Source organism: Nasonia vitripennis, chromosome 2, assembly GCF_009193385.2.
Source record: "Nasonia vitripennis strain AsymCx chromosome 2, Nvit_psr_1.1, whole genome shotgun sequence".
Classification (NCBI taxonomy): domain Eukaryota; kingdom Metazoa; phylum Arthropoda; class Insecta; order Hymenoptera; family Pteromalidae; genus Nasonia; species Nasonia vitripennis.
Genome location: NC_045758.1, coordinates 22,846,706 through 22,865,753, shown reverse-complemented (window position 1 = coordinate 22,865,753; position 19,048 = coordinate 22,846,706). Strand labels below are relative to the sequence as shown.

The following is a 19,048-nucleotide window of genomic DNA, read 5'->3' as shown; positions in this document are numbered from 1 at the left end:
AGTTTCAGAGTTAAGAAATTTGATATTCGTAATTGAACTTTTGAAATTGCAAACAATGCTTATATACACACGTAATGTTCTCTCAAATAACTTCTGATATGGTTGAAAGAGTTCGTGAAAAATAAGATTATAACTTTTTCCTTTAAAGAAGTTGAAATAAGCTGAATGTATGCTTTTACTGTAATATAAATAAAACGTAAAGGAAGAGTCTTCTGTGAAATATTGTATTTAAACCAAAAGGTAATGTTTTGCTTGAATCAAATTTTAAATCTGACCTTTCAATTAATAGTCACTTTGATATTAAATTATCATTGTAATAACAATTCATAAACATCGAATTTCGTACTTACAATGCCTGCAGTGCAGGAAGACAAAAACTTTTTGGCACTGCTGAAATAGGTGCGTTATTTAAAACTTTACATAAAAGCGACCTGTCTTCAATTATGTACATAACTTTCATAGCGCTTGCGCAATTTCATAATTCACCGTAATCCATGAATATACAAGGGCTTTACATATTATCGATATACTTTCGTAACGCGAATAAACATCTCAATAAAATCAATAGCGTCAATAGGTAATAATTAGCAACAAATCCATAATAATTATAAGATAATAATATTAGTCGAATAATTTTACGATTATATATCGTGCTTCTACATAGATTTTCTGCAGCAATCTGTGTTTCCGTGTAGTTTCATCATCATTACAATTGTGTTGAATTTGTGTTTATATTATGCTATACATAAAAATCCGGATTACAATTTTCGGTATTTTTGTATTATGATGTACTCTCTTCATCTACGATTTCTTTACTCTCCACAAAGGAGTTCGTCGGGGCAAATGTCGTTCGATTAGGGTAAAAAGTCTACGATATAATTGTTTTTACATGCGTCAATTCATATAAGCAATACAATCGAGAAGCAAAAGTGAAAAAAGTTTAATCTACGCAAGTCTATTTAATCGAGCACAACTTTGGCAGCAATGTAAAGCCGAGTGAGGCGGTTGGCAAATATAATCTACTCCCTCGCCGACAATTGCCCCGATTTCGTCTCCGCGTCTAATTCGTAGCGTTTCGTTTGCTAGTCTCAACCAGGGACTGCAATTAATTCATTAATTATTTCGAGATACATATGGCAATTATTTACACGAGTTGCCGCCGAGAGCGGCACAAGTACAAATTCACGTTCGAATCGTGTACAACCATGGATGTATGGATGTGTGTAAATCAGCCTGTATGTGGAAGGCCTCTATAGCCCAGTCATTCTATTGAATCGCTAGTTTGTCGATTTGACTCTGCTATGCTTACGACTAGGTAAACGTATGTAAAAATTCGTAAGCTGATGATGCATCGCGAGAAAATATGCAACGCGATGTACGCCGTGTATGTACGTTATTTTCAACGACGACCAAGTGATAGTTCAATTTGATCTCGACGCTATACGATTGAAGGGACAATTGCTTTGTCAAGGTGATGAAAGGTGTATATGTATTGTGTGTACATACTACTAATTCTTTTTTATGGGAACGTACGCGACTAGGGCGTGAGTTACAAAAGTATCAAGCAGTCTGTCGATCGGATTGACCGTGTTTTTTTATTATTATTCATTATTATTTATTTATTAGTGTTTTAATTATTAATTATTAATTCATTATCATTTTGTAATTTTGCCACCCCGTCCATTATCGTGAGGCTCGATGGCAGGCTTTCGATTTGACCTACGAACCACATGATAAGTTCTTTTATCGATTACATTCTAAACGTGTAAAATACGCATTCGATGCGGTCTTCACTTTATTTATTCATTTTTTTCATCACTAAAAACCATCAACCGCCTCTATATTTTGTTTGTTGCTTTCGTGACGGCTATTCGATATATAAATTCTATCTATGACGTTTACGCTTTCGCTGTTATTATTATAAGGAATTTTATTTCTAAAATTAAGGTGGCAGTCGAATCGCATATACTTGTTCGGCACCTTTGGCTCGTCGGTCAAACTTCATATTTTCATCATTGAACAGATACTCGCTCTATGCATATGCAATCCACTTTACGTCGATTACCTAATTTTAATTACAATGCTTCATCAAAGTAATATTGAATATCGTTTTACCAATTCTGTTTCGAAAATCGTTCTTCACATATATAACAGTTCATTTTTCAAAGAGAGAGATATTTTCTGTCGCGAAAACAATCGGCGCAAAACCCATTCGCATATCAAAACATCGTGAATGCGTTTATTCGAATGTTTATTTGTCTATAGAAAATCCATATATTTCGAGATAATTTTATTGTATACCGCGATGCATCGATGAAAAAATTGCTCAACCTACGAGATTTACAAAGCCAATGCAGATCGAATAGAATGGCAAATTTTAAATAGTAATATACGAAATAGGAGCAAGACCATCAGGAAAAATTTCAAAAGACTTTGTCGCGCGCATTTATTTCCACCATCAGAAAAACACTTTAAATCGTTTATTATTATTGATGCTTATCATATATTTTGTTGCGATAAAAATCACGATATTGACATTCATTTGATAGTTGGAATCTAAATCAACGCGTCCCCTTTTCTAAAAATTGTTTTATACATGTAAAAATTCGTCAAAGAGGAGAGAAAATTACATAGTAGTATAGCTCACGAACAACTATTATATGCGCATTCGCTTTATTTATCAAATTTTATTTTTATTTTGAAGAATAACGATAATAAATTTCATAAATGCGAGCGGAGATTAATAAAATTTTGCAAAATTTCGATTAAAAGACCGGATTGCGGAGTCACGGTATTATCGTACATGGTATTGATTTAATTGTTAAAAATTTTTCTCGCACTGCCCGCGACGCACCACGCGTTTGCACGATCTCTCATTCTTGTCTATTATTTAGGTATAAGGATATAATATCTGCACGACATACGAAGCCGTCTCGCGAGAAGTTCTCAAAGTTTGGATTCAGCTCCGGCACTGGATTTTCTAATACAAAACCTCGGTCATATACAAAAATGCGTTGATCCAGTTCCTCGCGTTCGAGATTCCGAACCATGAATCCTCTCTCTACGATTATGAACTAGACATCTAAGGGCTCCAGAATCGCGCGCATCGCGCAAAGTGTCTAGCATCGAAACAAAGCGTAGTTATAATCATATGAAATATCGTGTGCTCGGTGCTGAGGTTTCTTTTTTTCACAATCCGTTGTTAATTCCATGCGGTTCGCGTTTCCGTACGTGTAGTATCATCGATCTCGTAATTTAGTTGGTCCCGAACGGTGTATTTTTGACAGTCGATTGCCGCATCGAGCAGTGCCCGCGAGTGTGTGTATACATGTATATTTACGGGACCCGCATCAGTATTAGTTGACAACGTGTTCGCGCAATCGACGGGCCAATTCTTATTATTTTTCTCAGCGTGTCTCCCTCTCTGGCTCTACGCGATTTCGTATATTAAATTCTAATCGAGATATTCTACCTGGTTCGATCGCGGATGTTGTTCCGTTATTTATCGGTGTTCTCTGGCAGTTTTCGTATTTGCTCACACCGGCAGGCAGCGAAAGAGCCAAAGTGATCGCAACACTGCGATTTCGGAGTTATTCGAAGCAGAGTTGTGTGTGCATGTGTGCGTGTGTGCGTGTGTGCGTGTGTGCGTGTATTGAATCGGTCGCGATGAAAATTCATTCCAGTCAAACGAAGATAAAGCACTGTGCTAATGCGGCGTCCCGATATAGCTTTTTCTCCCTTCGAACTCGCATCAGCGGGCGGTCGCGGAAAATGTTCGAAATCCGAGCATATTCGATTCCGAAATAAACAAGAATCTGAAAAAGCCGTTGGTAAACATCGCCGCATCGCTTACGGACAATTGACTATATGTATATTCGTCGCTACGCGATTCCAAACGTTCCGCGAAAGCCCGCTTGACGAGCATAAAACGGCGCAATAAAGCTCACCGCGGGCGCTCGCAAACATGAGCCATATACACGATCGAGGCGCTGCAACGGCGCTATATTTACATAAAGAGCACGATCATGTAATTGAGGAACCTCGTCTGGGACGAGCTGCCGTTCAGCCGTTTGGGCGCCTCGTCGTCGTTCTCGCTGGCGGTGGTGTCGCCCTTGGCCTCGACGATGGTGGCGAGTCTCTCGGCGAGAGGCAGACCGGCCTCCTCCATCTCGCCGCTCGTCGTGGTAGTGGTCGTAGTCGTTGTCTCGTCGGACTCCTCCTCGAGCGAGCGGTTGTTCAGGTGGATGCGCACGTTCTGCTTGACCGTCGTCGCCGTGGTCGTGCAGCTCTCGTCGTCGTCGGTGGAGACGGCGCCCGCTCGACCGGCGCAGCAGCAGCCGCTGCCCACGTGCTCGGCCTGGCAGCTGAAGCAGATCAGGTCGCCCTCGTCCGTCTCCGAGAGCTCGCAGTGAGGGCAGCGCCGATGCAGCTGCCGGGGACCGCTCAGAGCTTCGCACTGCGCGCACGCCGGGGAGTCCTCCGAGTCCTCGCGCTCGAGCGGTCGTCGATCCTGTGGAATCATTGCTTGGTTATCGAGTGTCATTTGTTATTATACTTGCTGGTGTATCGTACACCTCGAAGGGCGGAACAACATTCATCGAATGCTGTATACTGAGACATTGACAGTGCGAGGTGGAAACGGTTGTATCTGTACATCTGCGTGAATATTATAATACAAGAGAGGCGGGGGGGGGGGGGGGCGAATTTAAATGATAATACACGTCATGTATCCAGTTGCAGCAGTAGGAAAGTTGAAAACTTGTCGAACGTCTTGGGGATGCGAACATGTATAATACGTGTGGTGAGAGACTCGGGGGGCGGGGGGGGGCAATCCCAGGTGAACATAGACGTATATTTGAGTTGCAAAAAACTTTCCATACTTGTTATACGCAAACTTTTGATAAGATTCCTGGACTCTCGGAGCATGAATATTTCTCTCTCTCTCTCTCTCTCTCTCTGGTCGTCGTCCGATATACGATATACTCGATGAAACTTTTCAGCGTTAAAATCCAACGAACGAAAGCGACTCTTGCACGACTTGTAAGCGAGGACGTTTCTGCGGAATGATCGACGCCAAAGTTTTCATATAGTGAAATTCGCAGTCTCCTCTCTGTTTCGTTTAAAAGCACATCTCGATCTACGAATTTCACTGTGCGCGTTATTCGGTGAGCGCAGAAGACTGCAGAGATATGGGATAGGAGGGCAAAAAAGCTCGGGACACTCACACAGCCATGCTGGAAGCGCTCCTCCACGTAACGTCCCGCCAAGGCACTCGGTGTCTGGGGCCTGACGCTGCAGGTTCGGCTCCTCTGGTCGCACTCGCTGCACAGCAGCAGGTTCGACTTGCTGCCGGGCTGCGATGCCGAGTAGCCGTTGCACGCGAGTAGCAGGCCGTTGTCCGCCCCGACCTCCTCTTCCTCCTCGTCGCTCTCGAAAAGCCGCTGACTCAAGCTGCCGATGGATTTCGTGTCGCTGCCCACCTCTTGGCCCATCGCTGTCCCCTGTTGTTGTTCGTTGTGACGCTGTCGAGGAAATATTTTTTTTTACTTTTATTCATTTATTTATTTTACGCGAAATTCAATCACTGTGGTGCAGAGTAAGTAAAAAACGTTTTACTTTAACGGAAATGTATTTCAGGCAAAATATCTGTAATTTGGTGAAACCAATGTGTCAGTTAATCAAGGGGACTATTTTCATGCAGAATGTTAGGTGAGCCATATTTCATAATTATGAATCGTTCGAAGATCAAAGTAAAAATATCGACGGCATTTTTATAAAAAAACTGGAATGAAAATGTTCGTTTAATATTTAACGTTGAAACAGAAAAAAGCCGGTTCCTCACCCTTTGCTCCTGCAGATAGCGATGGATCCGCTCGAGCCGCGAGTTGCCGCGCTCCGCACTGCGCGGCGCAGTTTCTCGTTAAATGATGCTCTCGCGATTGCGCTCGTTGTCCTCGACGCTGGAGGTCGAGCTTGCGCCGCAGATCTGCAGCTCGATCTCGGCCAGACGGTGCTCGACCTCCCACTGCTTCTGGTTCAGCTTCAGGCTCATCGACGCGTTCTCCGACTCCAGGCAGACCAGTCGGTCCCGCAGACGCTTGATCTCGGCGAGTAGCGGCTCGTGACCGAACAGAGGCGTCGTGCCCTCGCTCATCAGGTGCGTCATGCTGTTGCACGTCATACCTGTCGACAGAAAGGTGGGCCGTCAATATTTTTCAGTTCCTCATTATTGTGCTTTTTGGATTTTATATACGAAAGTTGGCGCGGCTGCTTGGAAGGTGCGCACGAGAGGGGGAAAAGCGTTGGTCTGAGCTGAAGATCATGCCGTGCTATTTTGCGTTTACTCGCGGACTGCCTTTACTGATCTACTGAAGAGTCGTAAAAAGTTGCTTTTTGAAATGCAAATGCTTATGATACGCCCTGAACGAGGGAGAATTCGCTGGTTCTCTATATGAGAGGCTGCAGCGCTGCAACAAAATATTCGTTCCTTCGTTCTACTCGTTTTATGCCCTTTCGCGTGCGCAGAACTTTACGACTTCAAAGTTTGTTACGTTTCTTTGATGCTAACCGACCCGCTGTATTTTCAATTCATGATAAATACTAGAATAAGGATCGCAATTGAAAGGGCTTGTGCAAATATAAAAACTATGCCAAAAGCAAGGCTTTTAATGAGACGAACCTGCGAAATTAACGCAACCCTCTGATAAGTTATCCAAACCAGAGGGCGAATCGTCATCGCCAATCAGCAGTCATTCTTTCACGAATGAATGTATCGTCAGAGCTTTTTCAAGCCTCTCAGCCACGACTGCTACAATCACCGAGCTGCATTTCAAGCCAGTCCCTCTCTCTCTCTCTAATTGGTCGTCAGACACAAGAAGCGAATCCGATTGACGGGGGCGCAATTCCAGGCGCATCGATCGACCTCCTACACTATACTAACGCATCCGATAATTACATCGAGTCAAAGGTCCGGCGGAATGTTCGCGCGCGCGCATATAATAGCCCTTCTTATATTTCGGCACGTATGGCTCGCCTGGATTCTACGAGCGTGAATGTTTGCGGACGGTTTCGCACAGGAATCCTTTACCGCCGGAATGACCGTGATGGGCTGGAACTAGTCGATGCGAGACTGGAATATTTTCCATCAGCGGTAATGGGATGCGCGACCGCGGTATTTCGCCGTTATTTTTGACGCACGAGAGTAGCTGCGTTTTGGGCGTTCGATGATTTTCCGGCGATATTCGGGATGGAAAAGAAACGAGGCGATATTCGAAATCGGTCGTCGATTAACATTCGAAATGCGCCGCGAGGAGCGAACGAAACGGTTTGTCGCGCATAGATAGAAATTGGACGCAGACTGATTGGCCATTGAGGAAAGCCGCGCCGATGGAATTTCCATTAAGGTTGCACAGCTCTCGAGCGAGAGAAAAGGGCTCTATTCTACCGGAGAAATTGATTACGACTCCGGAATACATCTCTCGGAGAATTCACTAATTGTTACGCAACGGCAGAGAGAAGTGTATGGGGGCGAGAGAGAAAACTTGGCCCGGAACTATGAGATAATTGACATAACCGCCGATATCCGCTTTAATAGACACGCAACAGTATAATGTCTGGAGAGCGTGCAAGTTCGCAAGTAATTGGAAGGGCTATGCACCGCGAGAGTACAATCAATAGAGGGGAGTCTCAACTTCGCATGAAGATTCTTCGGACAAGTTAAATTGCCGCACAGTGGTTGTTGTGCGGCCGCTGCAACGTCTAGAAAGCGTCTAGAAATCGTCTAGAAAGCGTCTAGAAAGCGTCTAGAAAGTCTGCGGCGCATAGAAGTAAGAGCGTAGGTGTATGATAGATATGCGTAAAATCACGAAGCTGCGGCAGAAAGCCAGTAGAGTGAAGCGTGCGCTCGCAGTAGGAAACAGGCATCCGCCCCGCAAAGTCACATAGCTATATGCAGTTGAAAGGTGGTGTGCTCAGTATCATACTCACCCGAGTGCGTGGACTGTCTGCCGGTGGACGGTTGGGTGGTGGTCTGCGGAGGCCTGCCGGTCGCATCCTCGCTGCTGTGGGCGCTGCTGGCCGCGCTGACCGGGCTGTCGGCTCCGGGCACCCGGGGCTGTCCGCTCCTGGGCGTCTCCGTGGGGCCGCTCGTCGCCGGGTGATGGTGGTGGTGGCTGGGCGTGGGGCGGACGCCGGGGCCCCGCGAGCCCAGCGGACTCGGGCTCGGCGAGAAGACCGAGTGGCCGCCGAGCGAGTGGGTGCCCCGCATGTCCAGCGGCGAGACCAGCATCTCCTCCAGGGGGGTGCGACCGCGCGACTCCACGAGGCCCGGCGTGCTCTGGCACCTGCCCATCGCCGCTGCGAATTTCAAGCCAACGTCATCCGCGTGTCGGTACCGTGCGCATTCGTCATCGGCGGGGATCAGTCGGGTTTTGCGCTCCGCGGCTCTGCAGCTCGAGCCCACGTATTTCAGGCTTGCGGTCTGAGCCTTAGTCGTGCTGCAGCAGCTGCGCCGGATGAGACTGTCTGATGCTAGTTATCAACGTGGCTCGTTTAGAGCGAGCTCCATTAAATCGGCTGTCTTATGCGATACATATATCACACACGTATATACTTTATAGAGGACATCAGATTCACACGACATCGACACTTTACCAATTTGTTCTACAAGCAGTGCTTCCTCGCGACAGTCACCTATATGCTATACCATATGATAGTCACCCGCTCGTGGGCGATTATCTACGTATAAACTAGCTTAAAAATACAGCTTGGATAGATTAGATGAAAAATGCCCCAACAATCGAGTTTTTCGTCAAAAGTTGTGCCCGATGCCAGCACTGAGAAAAATTACTATCTCGGATAATAATTTGGTAACACACTCGGAAGCTAGTAATTTTTACTATCTTTTATAGTAAAATTCACTATAAGAGATATTAATTTTTACTATCTCAGATAGTAAACATTGTTACGGCTTTAAAAAACTTAATTTTTTAGTTTTTACTACCTAAGATGGTAAAATGTACTATAAAATGTGGGAAAAATTATAATATTCTTAGACGGTAAGGTTTGAATTTAATTTTTTTTCTGCGGTTATCAGTATTTTAGTTGACATTTTACGTTTATTTTATTATAATGAGTTTCTGTGGCTATTGGTTTAACTTTATTATTTATCAATCGTCATTAATTTTTATTAACTTTAGTTCGAACGTCAATTAATACATGAGCTGGATCTGAAATTTTGTACGTAACAGATCTGTTTGGGTAAATGGTCAGCGCGTTCGACTCTCATGCCGGAGCTCCGGGTTCGATTCCCGTCGCCGCAAAAAATTTAATCTCTTTCTTTCTTCCAAACATCATAATAATGACTCAATAAATACCTAAGATGCGTAAAATATAGAACTAAGCAAAATTGAAATTAAATTTTTAAAAATTCGATTTTATCAAAAATTACTATCTTTGGATGGTAAAATCTAATATCTTAAAAGTCTGTTACCAATTTATTATGAAAAGCAGTAAAAATTACTATACCAAATAGTAATTTCTACTATCAAATTTTTCTCAGTGAATGACCGATTCACCGACATAGAGAGGAGAGAGAGGGGCCCATCATTTATACACCGATCCATCTCAATCGCGCGAATGAAGAAATAATTAATCGACAGCACGGCGGAGTACATCAAACAAGTTTCGAGAGGCTATTCATCAAAAAGTCCGTCAGTTTATTACCGGCGGCTAATTAATAATTACGCGCACGCGGAGCTGCCGATGTCGACTATACTACATAGTTACGTAATGCGCACCGCGTAAGGTATAAAAACGTCCGCAGGGCCGAACCTACAGAGCTGGACATATCCGCCGGTAATATTTACTCCCTCCCTCTCCCTTTCTCGAGCCCGGGGAACGAGTTAGCGAAACGCGCGGATATCGTCGATGAGTTGGTTGCAGCGTACAGCTGAAAGAGAGGATAGTCGGTCCTTTTATGCGTGTACATATAGTCATACGCGTATGTAAATTCTGCTGGCAATGCCCCGGGAATTCGTTAATTAATTAATTATAATGCGCGGCGATTCAGCGAGGCGCAATTCATCCGGGCAGCGGCGCATCAGCGAGTCGAATCAGTTTACCTTTGCCCCCTTTCTATCTGTGTACGCTCCGTCGCGTTACAATTTGCATGTAATACGTTTGCTCGGGAAAATATGCGGACCTCATGCGTCCAGAGCTGACTCGGAGAGAAGTGACTAATAAATTCGACGCACCACGTGCTAGTGATTAGCGATTACTTACTGACTTCCATATTCTCCAAAAGAACGACAGCTGTACGATACACCAATCAGTCAAACGTACGTATTAGTATACAGATACACTGAGCATTCAAATTTTCGAGCAATTTATGAACCCTGCCGTAAGTAACGAGCGCTGCGTGTAATTATACCTACATCCGGAGGATTTTCATTTTCTCCACGTTATGCAGCTATACTTGGATAACTCGGCAATTAGCTACCCGCACTACGGCTAAAATTCCGAGCAGCTGATTAATTATTTCGAGCCATACACCGCTGAACAAGTACCTATATGCGAATAGCACTTGTACTGCGTATGCACATGCAATAAATTTCCGTCTCCTTGATGGCAGCTTTTGCGAGAGCCTATGACTTGAAAGAAACAAATAGTTCTCGTTGTGCAAACGAAAATATGTTGTCTGCATTGATTGATAACAGTAATAAAGTCAACTTATTATTAATTTTGTTTTTTCAAATAAAATACCCTCGAGATTTTCAGAGCACTTTGACGTGAAGAAGTATCGCCGAACAAGGCTACTTCGAAAATACAATATAGGAGAAGTCGTTGGGCGAGAGGGCTTTCATTTCACCGAGGGAAGACTACGCGGGCATAAAGCGGGAATAAGACGGGATCGACCTTCGCACGCAAACTCGGAATGTACCGTGAAATAAATGGCAGAGAAAAGCGAAATGAGACACACAAACGAGAGGGGAGAAAAAGCCCGAAAAAAAGTGCGCGAAATGGAGTGAAAAACGAAGGCGAAGAAACTGGGATACACGTGAAAAATTAGTAAAAATAGTATGCGGTTTAATAATAATGATAAAGCGGATGGAATTTATCAGAAATTTCAATATTACATGTTTCGTGTACAAGCATCAAGAAAAACTCGAAGTGAGTGGAATATTTTTGGCCCCAGGCTATACTTGCTTTGAATTTATTGAATAAATTAAGATGTACCGTGAAAATATTGCTTCTTACATACATATTGAATTGTATATAATATGGACGACAACTTCTTGCCAAAGTTAAAAAAAAATGCTAATATTTTCATCTTTAAAGTAGAAAAAAAATGTAATTTCACTTTTTTCTTTTTGAAGTAGTTTAAAACTTTGCCGAGCTTGGGTTTGCTTTAGCGTTGAATTTAGCTGCAGATAGAATCCTGTATACTTATGGCGGAACCTCGTTCCGTTATAACGTTAATGGAGATAAGAAGCTCTTAATTCGGTAACATGCCTTTCTTAGGCTGGTAATACGAGATGAAAATTACCAGATACGTATATAGCGACGATGACGCGTATACACAGAACTTTCGAGGCTAGTTGTAGACGTGGGTGGTGAATGGGGGGCTACCTGATAGGGATGCTAAATATACACAACCATTACCATTAGCTACGCAACTCCTATTTTAACTTTGAATCGTTGAAATAACTTTATTTACATATATTCGATAAACGAAATTTAAATTTATTTTTGCTTCTTTCGTTTTACGCGTAGGTATTGTGTTCTTTAATCGACGACATTTAAAAAAAACTTTATTAAAGAATATGGTAAAGGGAGTATGAGGAAATATATGGTTAGAGGTTGTGGTATGCAGGAAATAGCGAAACGACAGGGTAGAGGTGAGGGAGAACATGGTAATGGAAGAGCTTTGCTGTTGGGAGGAAAATTTTGATAAATAAATTGTTGCAACATACGCGAAGAGCATACCCAAACGCTAACTGTTTCGCAAAATTTTCACGTTGGAAATTCAATTACTTTCACATGTGGGCTAACACGTTCTCTACGCTGCAGTTTCGAGTTACACTACTGCGTAGAAGAACTGTAGAATCTAAATGAGGGTCTCATATTTTTGCAATATTATTTGAATTTTTAGAAATGAGTAATTGGAAAAACGTTCAAACCAGGAAAGGCATTCCAACTTTTTCGCCCACTCTACAAATAAGTTTTCAGAGCAAGTCTGAAGTTTATCTATGGAACTTTCCTCTGCACGAACGATGTTTGTAAATAGGAGTATGTTCCTAACTTTTTCAAATACAACTGTAACATACATTTTTACTTAAATCTCAAACTATTCAGTTTCATAAAATATTTCACTACCGTAAGCAACGGTGATTTTTATCAACTACGTGACTTAGTGCCGAATTAAAAAAAGCCTATTAAGTATGACTGCACTGTTCATGGCAAAAATCTGAATGAATTTATCATCTCAGCAGTTACAGCATGCGCGACCCGAGTTGCGGGCCAAACGAGGCAGTTTTGGCACAGGCGACACACCGATATATCTACACTCGCTGCGAATATTCTGATGAGAGAAACGGCACAGCGCGTTGACGCCACCTACCGTCACTGTCACAGCCTATGGAGAGCCGGAAAGTTGAAGCGGTATAGGGGGAGGCCTGTCCAAAACCACTTTGTTTCACGGCTACTCGGGCTTGGATCTACTACGACTGATTCTTCGTACGCGGACCTCTTTTCTTGGAGCGCAAATGTGAAATTACTTTCGTTTATACATAGAAACATCAGTTTTCGACTAATTTGTTCGACAGACTACTAAAATATTCGCACAATTTATTATACTGAAGTAAAAAAAAGTATCATCAAACCGTGCAACTTTAGCGAGTGGAGCCCAATATTCCAAACTGACGATCGTTTCGCAGCGAGCAGCGCGAGCTCGCAGCCAAAAAGCGCGCGGGCGTATACACAAGCAAATCACAAAGCGAATGACAAAGTGTAAGAAGAAAAAACAGGAAAAGATGGCGTAAGAGCTGCAGCGTGGAGGAGTAAAGAGTGAAAAGAGCCAGAACAGACTATAGAGAGAAGAGACATAAGAGGAGAAGAAGCGGAAGATGTAGACAGTATATGTAATATATATATATATATATATATATATATATATATATATATATAAGAATGTGAATATTAGAGAAGAAGAAGAAGAAGAAGAAGAAAAGAGAAAAAGTTCACTCACCCTTCTCGAGCGGCGCTCGCTTGTACTTCTCGAGCCTCTTGACGGCGATCGCCTCGAGGCGCACCCTTGCCGCCGGATACTCTTTCAGTACGTCCCACATGTCCTTCTTGCTCAGCACGAAGAGATCGGAGTAGCCGACCGACCTGACGCTGGCTGTTCGCCGGTTACCTGCGTCGATTTAGCGATTTATCGGTTATTAAAAAGGATCGCGAAAGCCGCTCGCTCGAGCTACATATGCGCTTAAAATTCATACAGATTTGATTTCTTAATCGATTAATCGAGAGTCTCGAAGTATCAAACTATGAGCTCTTTTTTCGGAGCATTTCGAACGCGCGACTGTGTGTGCGGGTGTCACAGTATAGTATTATGTAATATGGGTTGGCTGTGTGTAAATGTTGCATCAAAAGTGTTTACTGCTGCCGTGCGGCGACGCGAGCGGGAAAAGGAGAGCTACCACAGCCTTGAATCACTTAAGTCCGCTCTCTCCACTCTCACTCCCCCTGTCTACCATCGCGAACATTTTTTTTCTCGCGACTCGTTCGCGCTCTGGGATTTACGCTCGTACGTATCGGTATAACGAGCGAATGCTCTTTAGACGCAGTTGTAAGGGGTTAAAGAGTAGAGTAACCGGCGGCTATTTTCCCTCGCGGATCGAAACTCGACGGGCTTTCAAAGGTGTACCGGCGCAATAATCCACCCGTAGACTGTACTCGTTCTCTCTCTCTCTCTCTCTCTCTCTCTCTCTCTCACACACAGCTCGAGCCGTGCGAAATCAATTTCGCGTCTCAAAGCGAAACTTTCTTGTCTTCATCAGCTGCGGGTTAAGGAAAAGTTTCGAGGGAACAATTCGAAAAACGCTGCCACCTCGCGCGTTCTTTGTGGCGATCGCGCTACTATACACAGCGAAGAGAACGCGATAGGTATAATATAACGCTCGGGTTCGTCTCAGCCGTATTATATCGATTGGCCGGCGCGCGATACTTTTGAGAAAGTGCCTTAATAGCGGTCCCTCGCTCGCGGCTGAAATATCTCGGGAGGGCTGTTATCGGCTCTCGAACTTTCTCTCTCTCTCTCGGCGCGCCCACCGCGAATGGAAAGTTTTATGACTTTTACGCGCGGAGGCGACTCGCGATATTCCTCTGCGTGCGCTGAAATGTGTCGGGGACGCTATACTCGCTGCGCGCACTACTGCTGTGTAGGTGTGTAGAGGGTTGAGAGCGAAGATTGAAATTGAAATTCAGTGGGCTCTTAAAGATCGGTTAACGATTATTAAATGCGCTGCGCGAGAGGGTAAGCATACGGTATACATATATAGAGTATGCTATATAGTATAGGCTGACTGCCTCGTATACTCGTCGACGCTGAAAATGCGCTCAAATATAGAGCTGCGGCTGCTGCTGCTAGTGCTGCCGCTCTTGCTCTGGCACATTGAATCACGGCTGCGGGAGGAAAAAGTTTTTCTATTTGTTCTGCGAATATTTCTAGTGCGGCTATGCGCGCGAAGGGGAGAGGCATTTTTTTGCGGCGGAAAAGCATGAGAGATGAATTTTTACGTTCTAGATTTTTCATTAGCTTCAAATCAAAATAACAATGTGTTCATTCTATTGTTTCCAAATTCTATTCTATATGAATATTTGTAATTTTAAGTCTATAATAATAGGTATAGTGTTATTACTAATAATCCGTTGTGCCTCACAACGTCAATTCTAAACTAGTAACTTACTGATTAACTGTTCTACTTTATTCATCTACTCATCAACTGTTTCTAACTTAAATTTAAGTTCTATTCGAAACCTTTAACACTATAGTGTGTACAGTAACGTACATTAAGAAAACGACAATTCCACGTTTACCTTTTTACTCAATTCAACACCATGCACTATCCGCCAACTTTTCGACGACCTTTCGCCAAGAGCGATGGAAAAAAGTGTATCAAATTTGCCTCGATTGCACGACAATCGATAAAGCATTTAACTGCAGGACCACAAAAAACTTCACAAAGCCCATTGTGAAGCGTGAACGCGACAATTCATCGCACCATAGTATGTGCAGCGCGCAAAAAGTATACACACTCGCACAGATAGGTAGAGGGGGAGGCTTTATCATCGCGAGCGCGATGCACAATGGATGCGGCAACTAGTGTAAATCGTTTGTTTTGTATTTTTATACGCCGAAAGTGTATTTCAAAGGGTGTATACAAAATCGTGGATTTTCAGTCGGGGGCGTTATATTTGCGCGATCGGCGATGAATCATTCCGATCATATTTTTGGTGAATAACTTTGCGTACAGTGCGACAGATATATAGCGAAGAGTGAGAGAAAAGCTTGTGTTGATCGATCGATACAAGCGATAAATACACACTCGATTTCCCAAAGTACCTGCGTCCGAAACAACAACTCTTTATGGCTAATTTAACTAATCCAACACACACTATAGGCGTGAATAACGAGCTTTTCGAATCTGCGTGCAAATTTGCAATCGCCAGGTGCAGCGCGCGCGCACGCGGCAGCCCAGATCAGAGTCACCATGCATGCACTGTTTATTATTTTTTTTTACAGTTATATTTCTCCTCACTCAGCTCTGCAGCGGCGGCGGCGGCGGCAATATTGCGTGAGAGTGTGAGTGTATTTTTCATAGATGTGCGTGTGCGTGCGTGTTATAGAGGATCATTCCACAGTCGCATTAAACAGACCAAGCGTCGTCGTCGCGGCGTTATACAAATGAAATTCATACATTATACGCGATTCGAGCGCGAGCGCAGCGGCATATCGGTCTATTGCATTTTGTTGTACATATATATGTGTATATACGCAGATTTATTTTTCTTTCATACGCAAGTATATAGAGGCATTATAAAGGATAGAGACAAAAAAAAAATGCTTTAGAGAGATATGGTGAAAGACACACTAAAATTTGTGAATACGAGCGTGTATTTCACAGAGAGAATTTCATGATGAGATTTTTCATGAAGCTATATATGCAACGTAGTATAGCAGAGGTAAGGATTTTATTATCTTCCTTTATGGCTCGAGGTTCGCGTTGGTCTTGTGAAACTGGCCGAAATTAAAGCGGACTGATTTTGGAAACTCGTATATTGGTAAAATATTGTTAATCATCCTGCTCGCAAACTGCGACTTTATTAAAAAATTTCATTTCGCACGTACATACAGATCTTCTTAAAATCTCGCATGTGATTAAACGAGCCCTTTGCGCATAATATCTCTCTAAATTACTGTATACCCCGCGACGAGACTTCATATAAAAATGACAGGCAGAAACTTCGCATATCACGTACGTTCTCTATACGCGCGCGTAAAACGTACGGGCCGCGCACAGAGAGCTGTGTACACATACGCGTTGTAAGAACCAAACGACCGACCGCCAGTCCGCGCGCTTCGCTTTGACAAAAGATTTTTTTTCCATTCGTCGCAGTCCGCGAGCGCTCGGACTCGAAAAAGGCACTCCGGGCATTCGCGCTCGGATGAAAGCGGGGAAATTAAATTTTTTACTTTTTTTTCCGAGCAAACTATTTTGTTGCTGCTGCAGCGCGAAAAGAGCGCACGAAACGATCATTAATCGCGTTGCCGGGTTTCGTGATTCGTACGCGGTGGTCGGCGTTTTCCATTCACGCCGCTGTACGCGTTCTTTTTTTTGCAACTGCCAAAGAGATTTCCAGGATGAAAAGGGCGGTCATCGGCGCACTAAAACGCGACTGCGAATCGGAAAATATCGTTCCTCGAAAGTTCGTCCCTGCGCGCGCAGTCCATTCAATGTTGAAATTCGAGTTTAAACTTTACAAAGTGCGCAGAGATACTCGCGGAGTAAATCATTCGAATGTACACGGCAGATTCACGTTTAAAAAGTGACGATAAATTATTATGTGGCGATAGCGAAAATTGTCGAAATTTCGCGCTTGTCAATCACGACCGTTTGATGATAAACAGCTCGTTTTAAATTATACTCTCGCGTTATTGTGTCGTACGGTTTTATGCAGGCGAGCTTTACAAGCTTTAAACATCGTCGGTGCGGCGATCTTGGCGCTGCGGAATTTTTTATCACGATGGCCCATCAGACGCCGGAGAGCTAACGCGCGACAGTAATTTTTCACCGCGAGTCTGCTTTTATTTTCTTTCTCAGCTCTCCAACGAGATAAATAACTCGGAGAGTAATGATATTTTCCCTGGATGCATCGAATCTCCGCAACGATGTATGCGCGGGTGAATAAACTGCGATATTGAATCAACGCAGAAGAAGAGATTCAAAGTAGAATCTCGATAATGCGACTGCTCAAGAGAGACGAATATTTGGGCAAAAAGAGCAATCGTTAGGGAGAGATGAAGCTGAGCCAGCGGTGAAAAAATTAAGTGGCCAAGCGCGGATACATGTATATTTCCCTATGAAACTCATCTCGGCTCTTTTTTTTCTCTCGAGTGTATGCGTACACACGTATACGTTATGTAAGGATTCGTCGATATTTCAATAACATTGATAATATCGCGGGCGAGCTAGCTTTTTCTCGGTTGCTTCATACTCCAACTATTGTGAACTTTTTCACTTTTCGACCGACGTCTACTGCAGTGCGTATATTTGTTATCGGAGCCTTGTGCAAAGTCCATATATCCGGCGTGCGTACGTGGCTCTTCTAGCTTCTCTCGTTGCGCCTAATTAATTTATTCCTCGGCACGTCTCTGCTTATTTTTACGCTCCTTGGGGTTTTACACGGCGGCGCGACTTTGTTTCGAATAATTATGCGCGTGCACAGAAGAGTATTATAATACGGTACGGAGCTTGCAAGTTAAAAATTTATTGGCTATCCTTTACATTTTCAATTTACTTTTATAACCAACTTCTGCGAGTAATAATAGTTTTCACGGTACTCGACGTCTCTACGATTTATATATACATTATAATATTATATGTAAGTCTAATTAAAGCTACAGTATATGTTTTAATCAAAAGATGCAAGTGCTACGTGGGTTCTCTAAGAGATACTATTCAAGTGAATTTTAAAATAATCATCTATATATAGTAGGTGTGTATAATGATATATAATTAATGTACAAAAAGGGGTTGAAGCAGTTCCTACTAATTCAATGGGGCTATAATGAATTCTAGTCGCGGAGTACGTACATCATTCTTTATGCTGTAAAGGATTTATAATCGGATTGTGAGATGTAAATTCACAACGGCGCACACGGAAAAGAAGAATCTCCTGCATCAACATTTTTCAATCAACATGTGCAGGATAATGAGATTTATATACACATTTTCAAAAGTCATCCTTTCACCTTGTCTTCTATATACAATTAATAAAATCTCATTTTTACCATAAAATTATTCGTTGAGTAATCTTTTTTTTCTTGCTTTTCACTCATCGAAGAAGAAAAGTCAAGTATGGACTTATCGTATGGACGACACAAACAGTTATATAATAAAATTTCAAAAATCAATACTACATGCCAATAAAATGGGCTCAATAAAAATATTTCGAATATATACGAGAGGCAAAATCCACTTTCACAATCATGTAAATAATCATCATGCATATATCATAAGACTGAATTTAGAAAGTACACATATCTTCGTGCTAAAACTCCAGATCAGTAAGATGTTGAGAGGTTTTACACTTAAGAGAAGTGGATGTATATTTCGAGAATGTAAAGTACAAAGTCGTTAAGTCCAAGAAGCTTTTCTCTTAACAAGACGAAGTTTGAAGTCAGGCAGTAAAAATAAAAGAAAAAAAAACAGAGTAAAAGGACAGGAAATTCTTCCTTTATGTGCAATCATCGAGAGGGTTGTTT

General features: G+C 42.8%; 1 protein-coding gene and 1 long non-coding RNA gene across 10 annotated transcripts in view; both read right to left on the bottom strand.

The window, feature by feature from the left end:
* Positions 1-4,395: 4,395 nt before the first annotated feature.
* On the bottom strand, positions 4,396-5,341 carry LOC107980737. The gene is made up of 3 exons (XR_004226856.1): positions 5,226-5,341; positions 4,881-5,137; positions 4,396-4,510 (listed from the first exon to the last, which is right to left on the bottom strand). It is a non-coding gene; the product is annotated as an uncharacterized LOC107980737 (long non-coding RNA).
* Positions 5,342-5,405: 64 nt separating this feature from the next.
* Positions 5,406-19,048, bottom strand: part of LOC100119807 (cyclic nucleotide-gated cation channel alpha-3) — a 174,161-nt gene continuing 160,518 nt past the window's right edge. For 7 of the 9 annotated variants that reach the window (XM_031925070.1, XM_032596441.1, XM_016982979.3 and 4 more), the window contains 4 exons: positions 13,247-13,414; positions 7,987-8,355; positions 5,843-6,183; positions 5,406-5,522 (listed from right to left, as the gene is read on the bottom strand). In XM_031925070.1, coding sequence (XP_031780930.1) covers positions 5,921-6,183; positions 7,987-8,355; positions 13,247-13,414 — 800 coding nt within the window. In that variant the 3' untranslated portion in view covers positions 5,406-5,522; positions 5,843-5,920. The remainder of the gene's footprint in view (positions 5,523-5,842; positions 6,184-7,986; positions 8,356-13,246; positions 13,415-19,048) is intronic. The other 2 variants (XM_016982982.3, XM_016982984.3) reach the window with 2 other exon arrangements.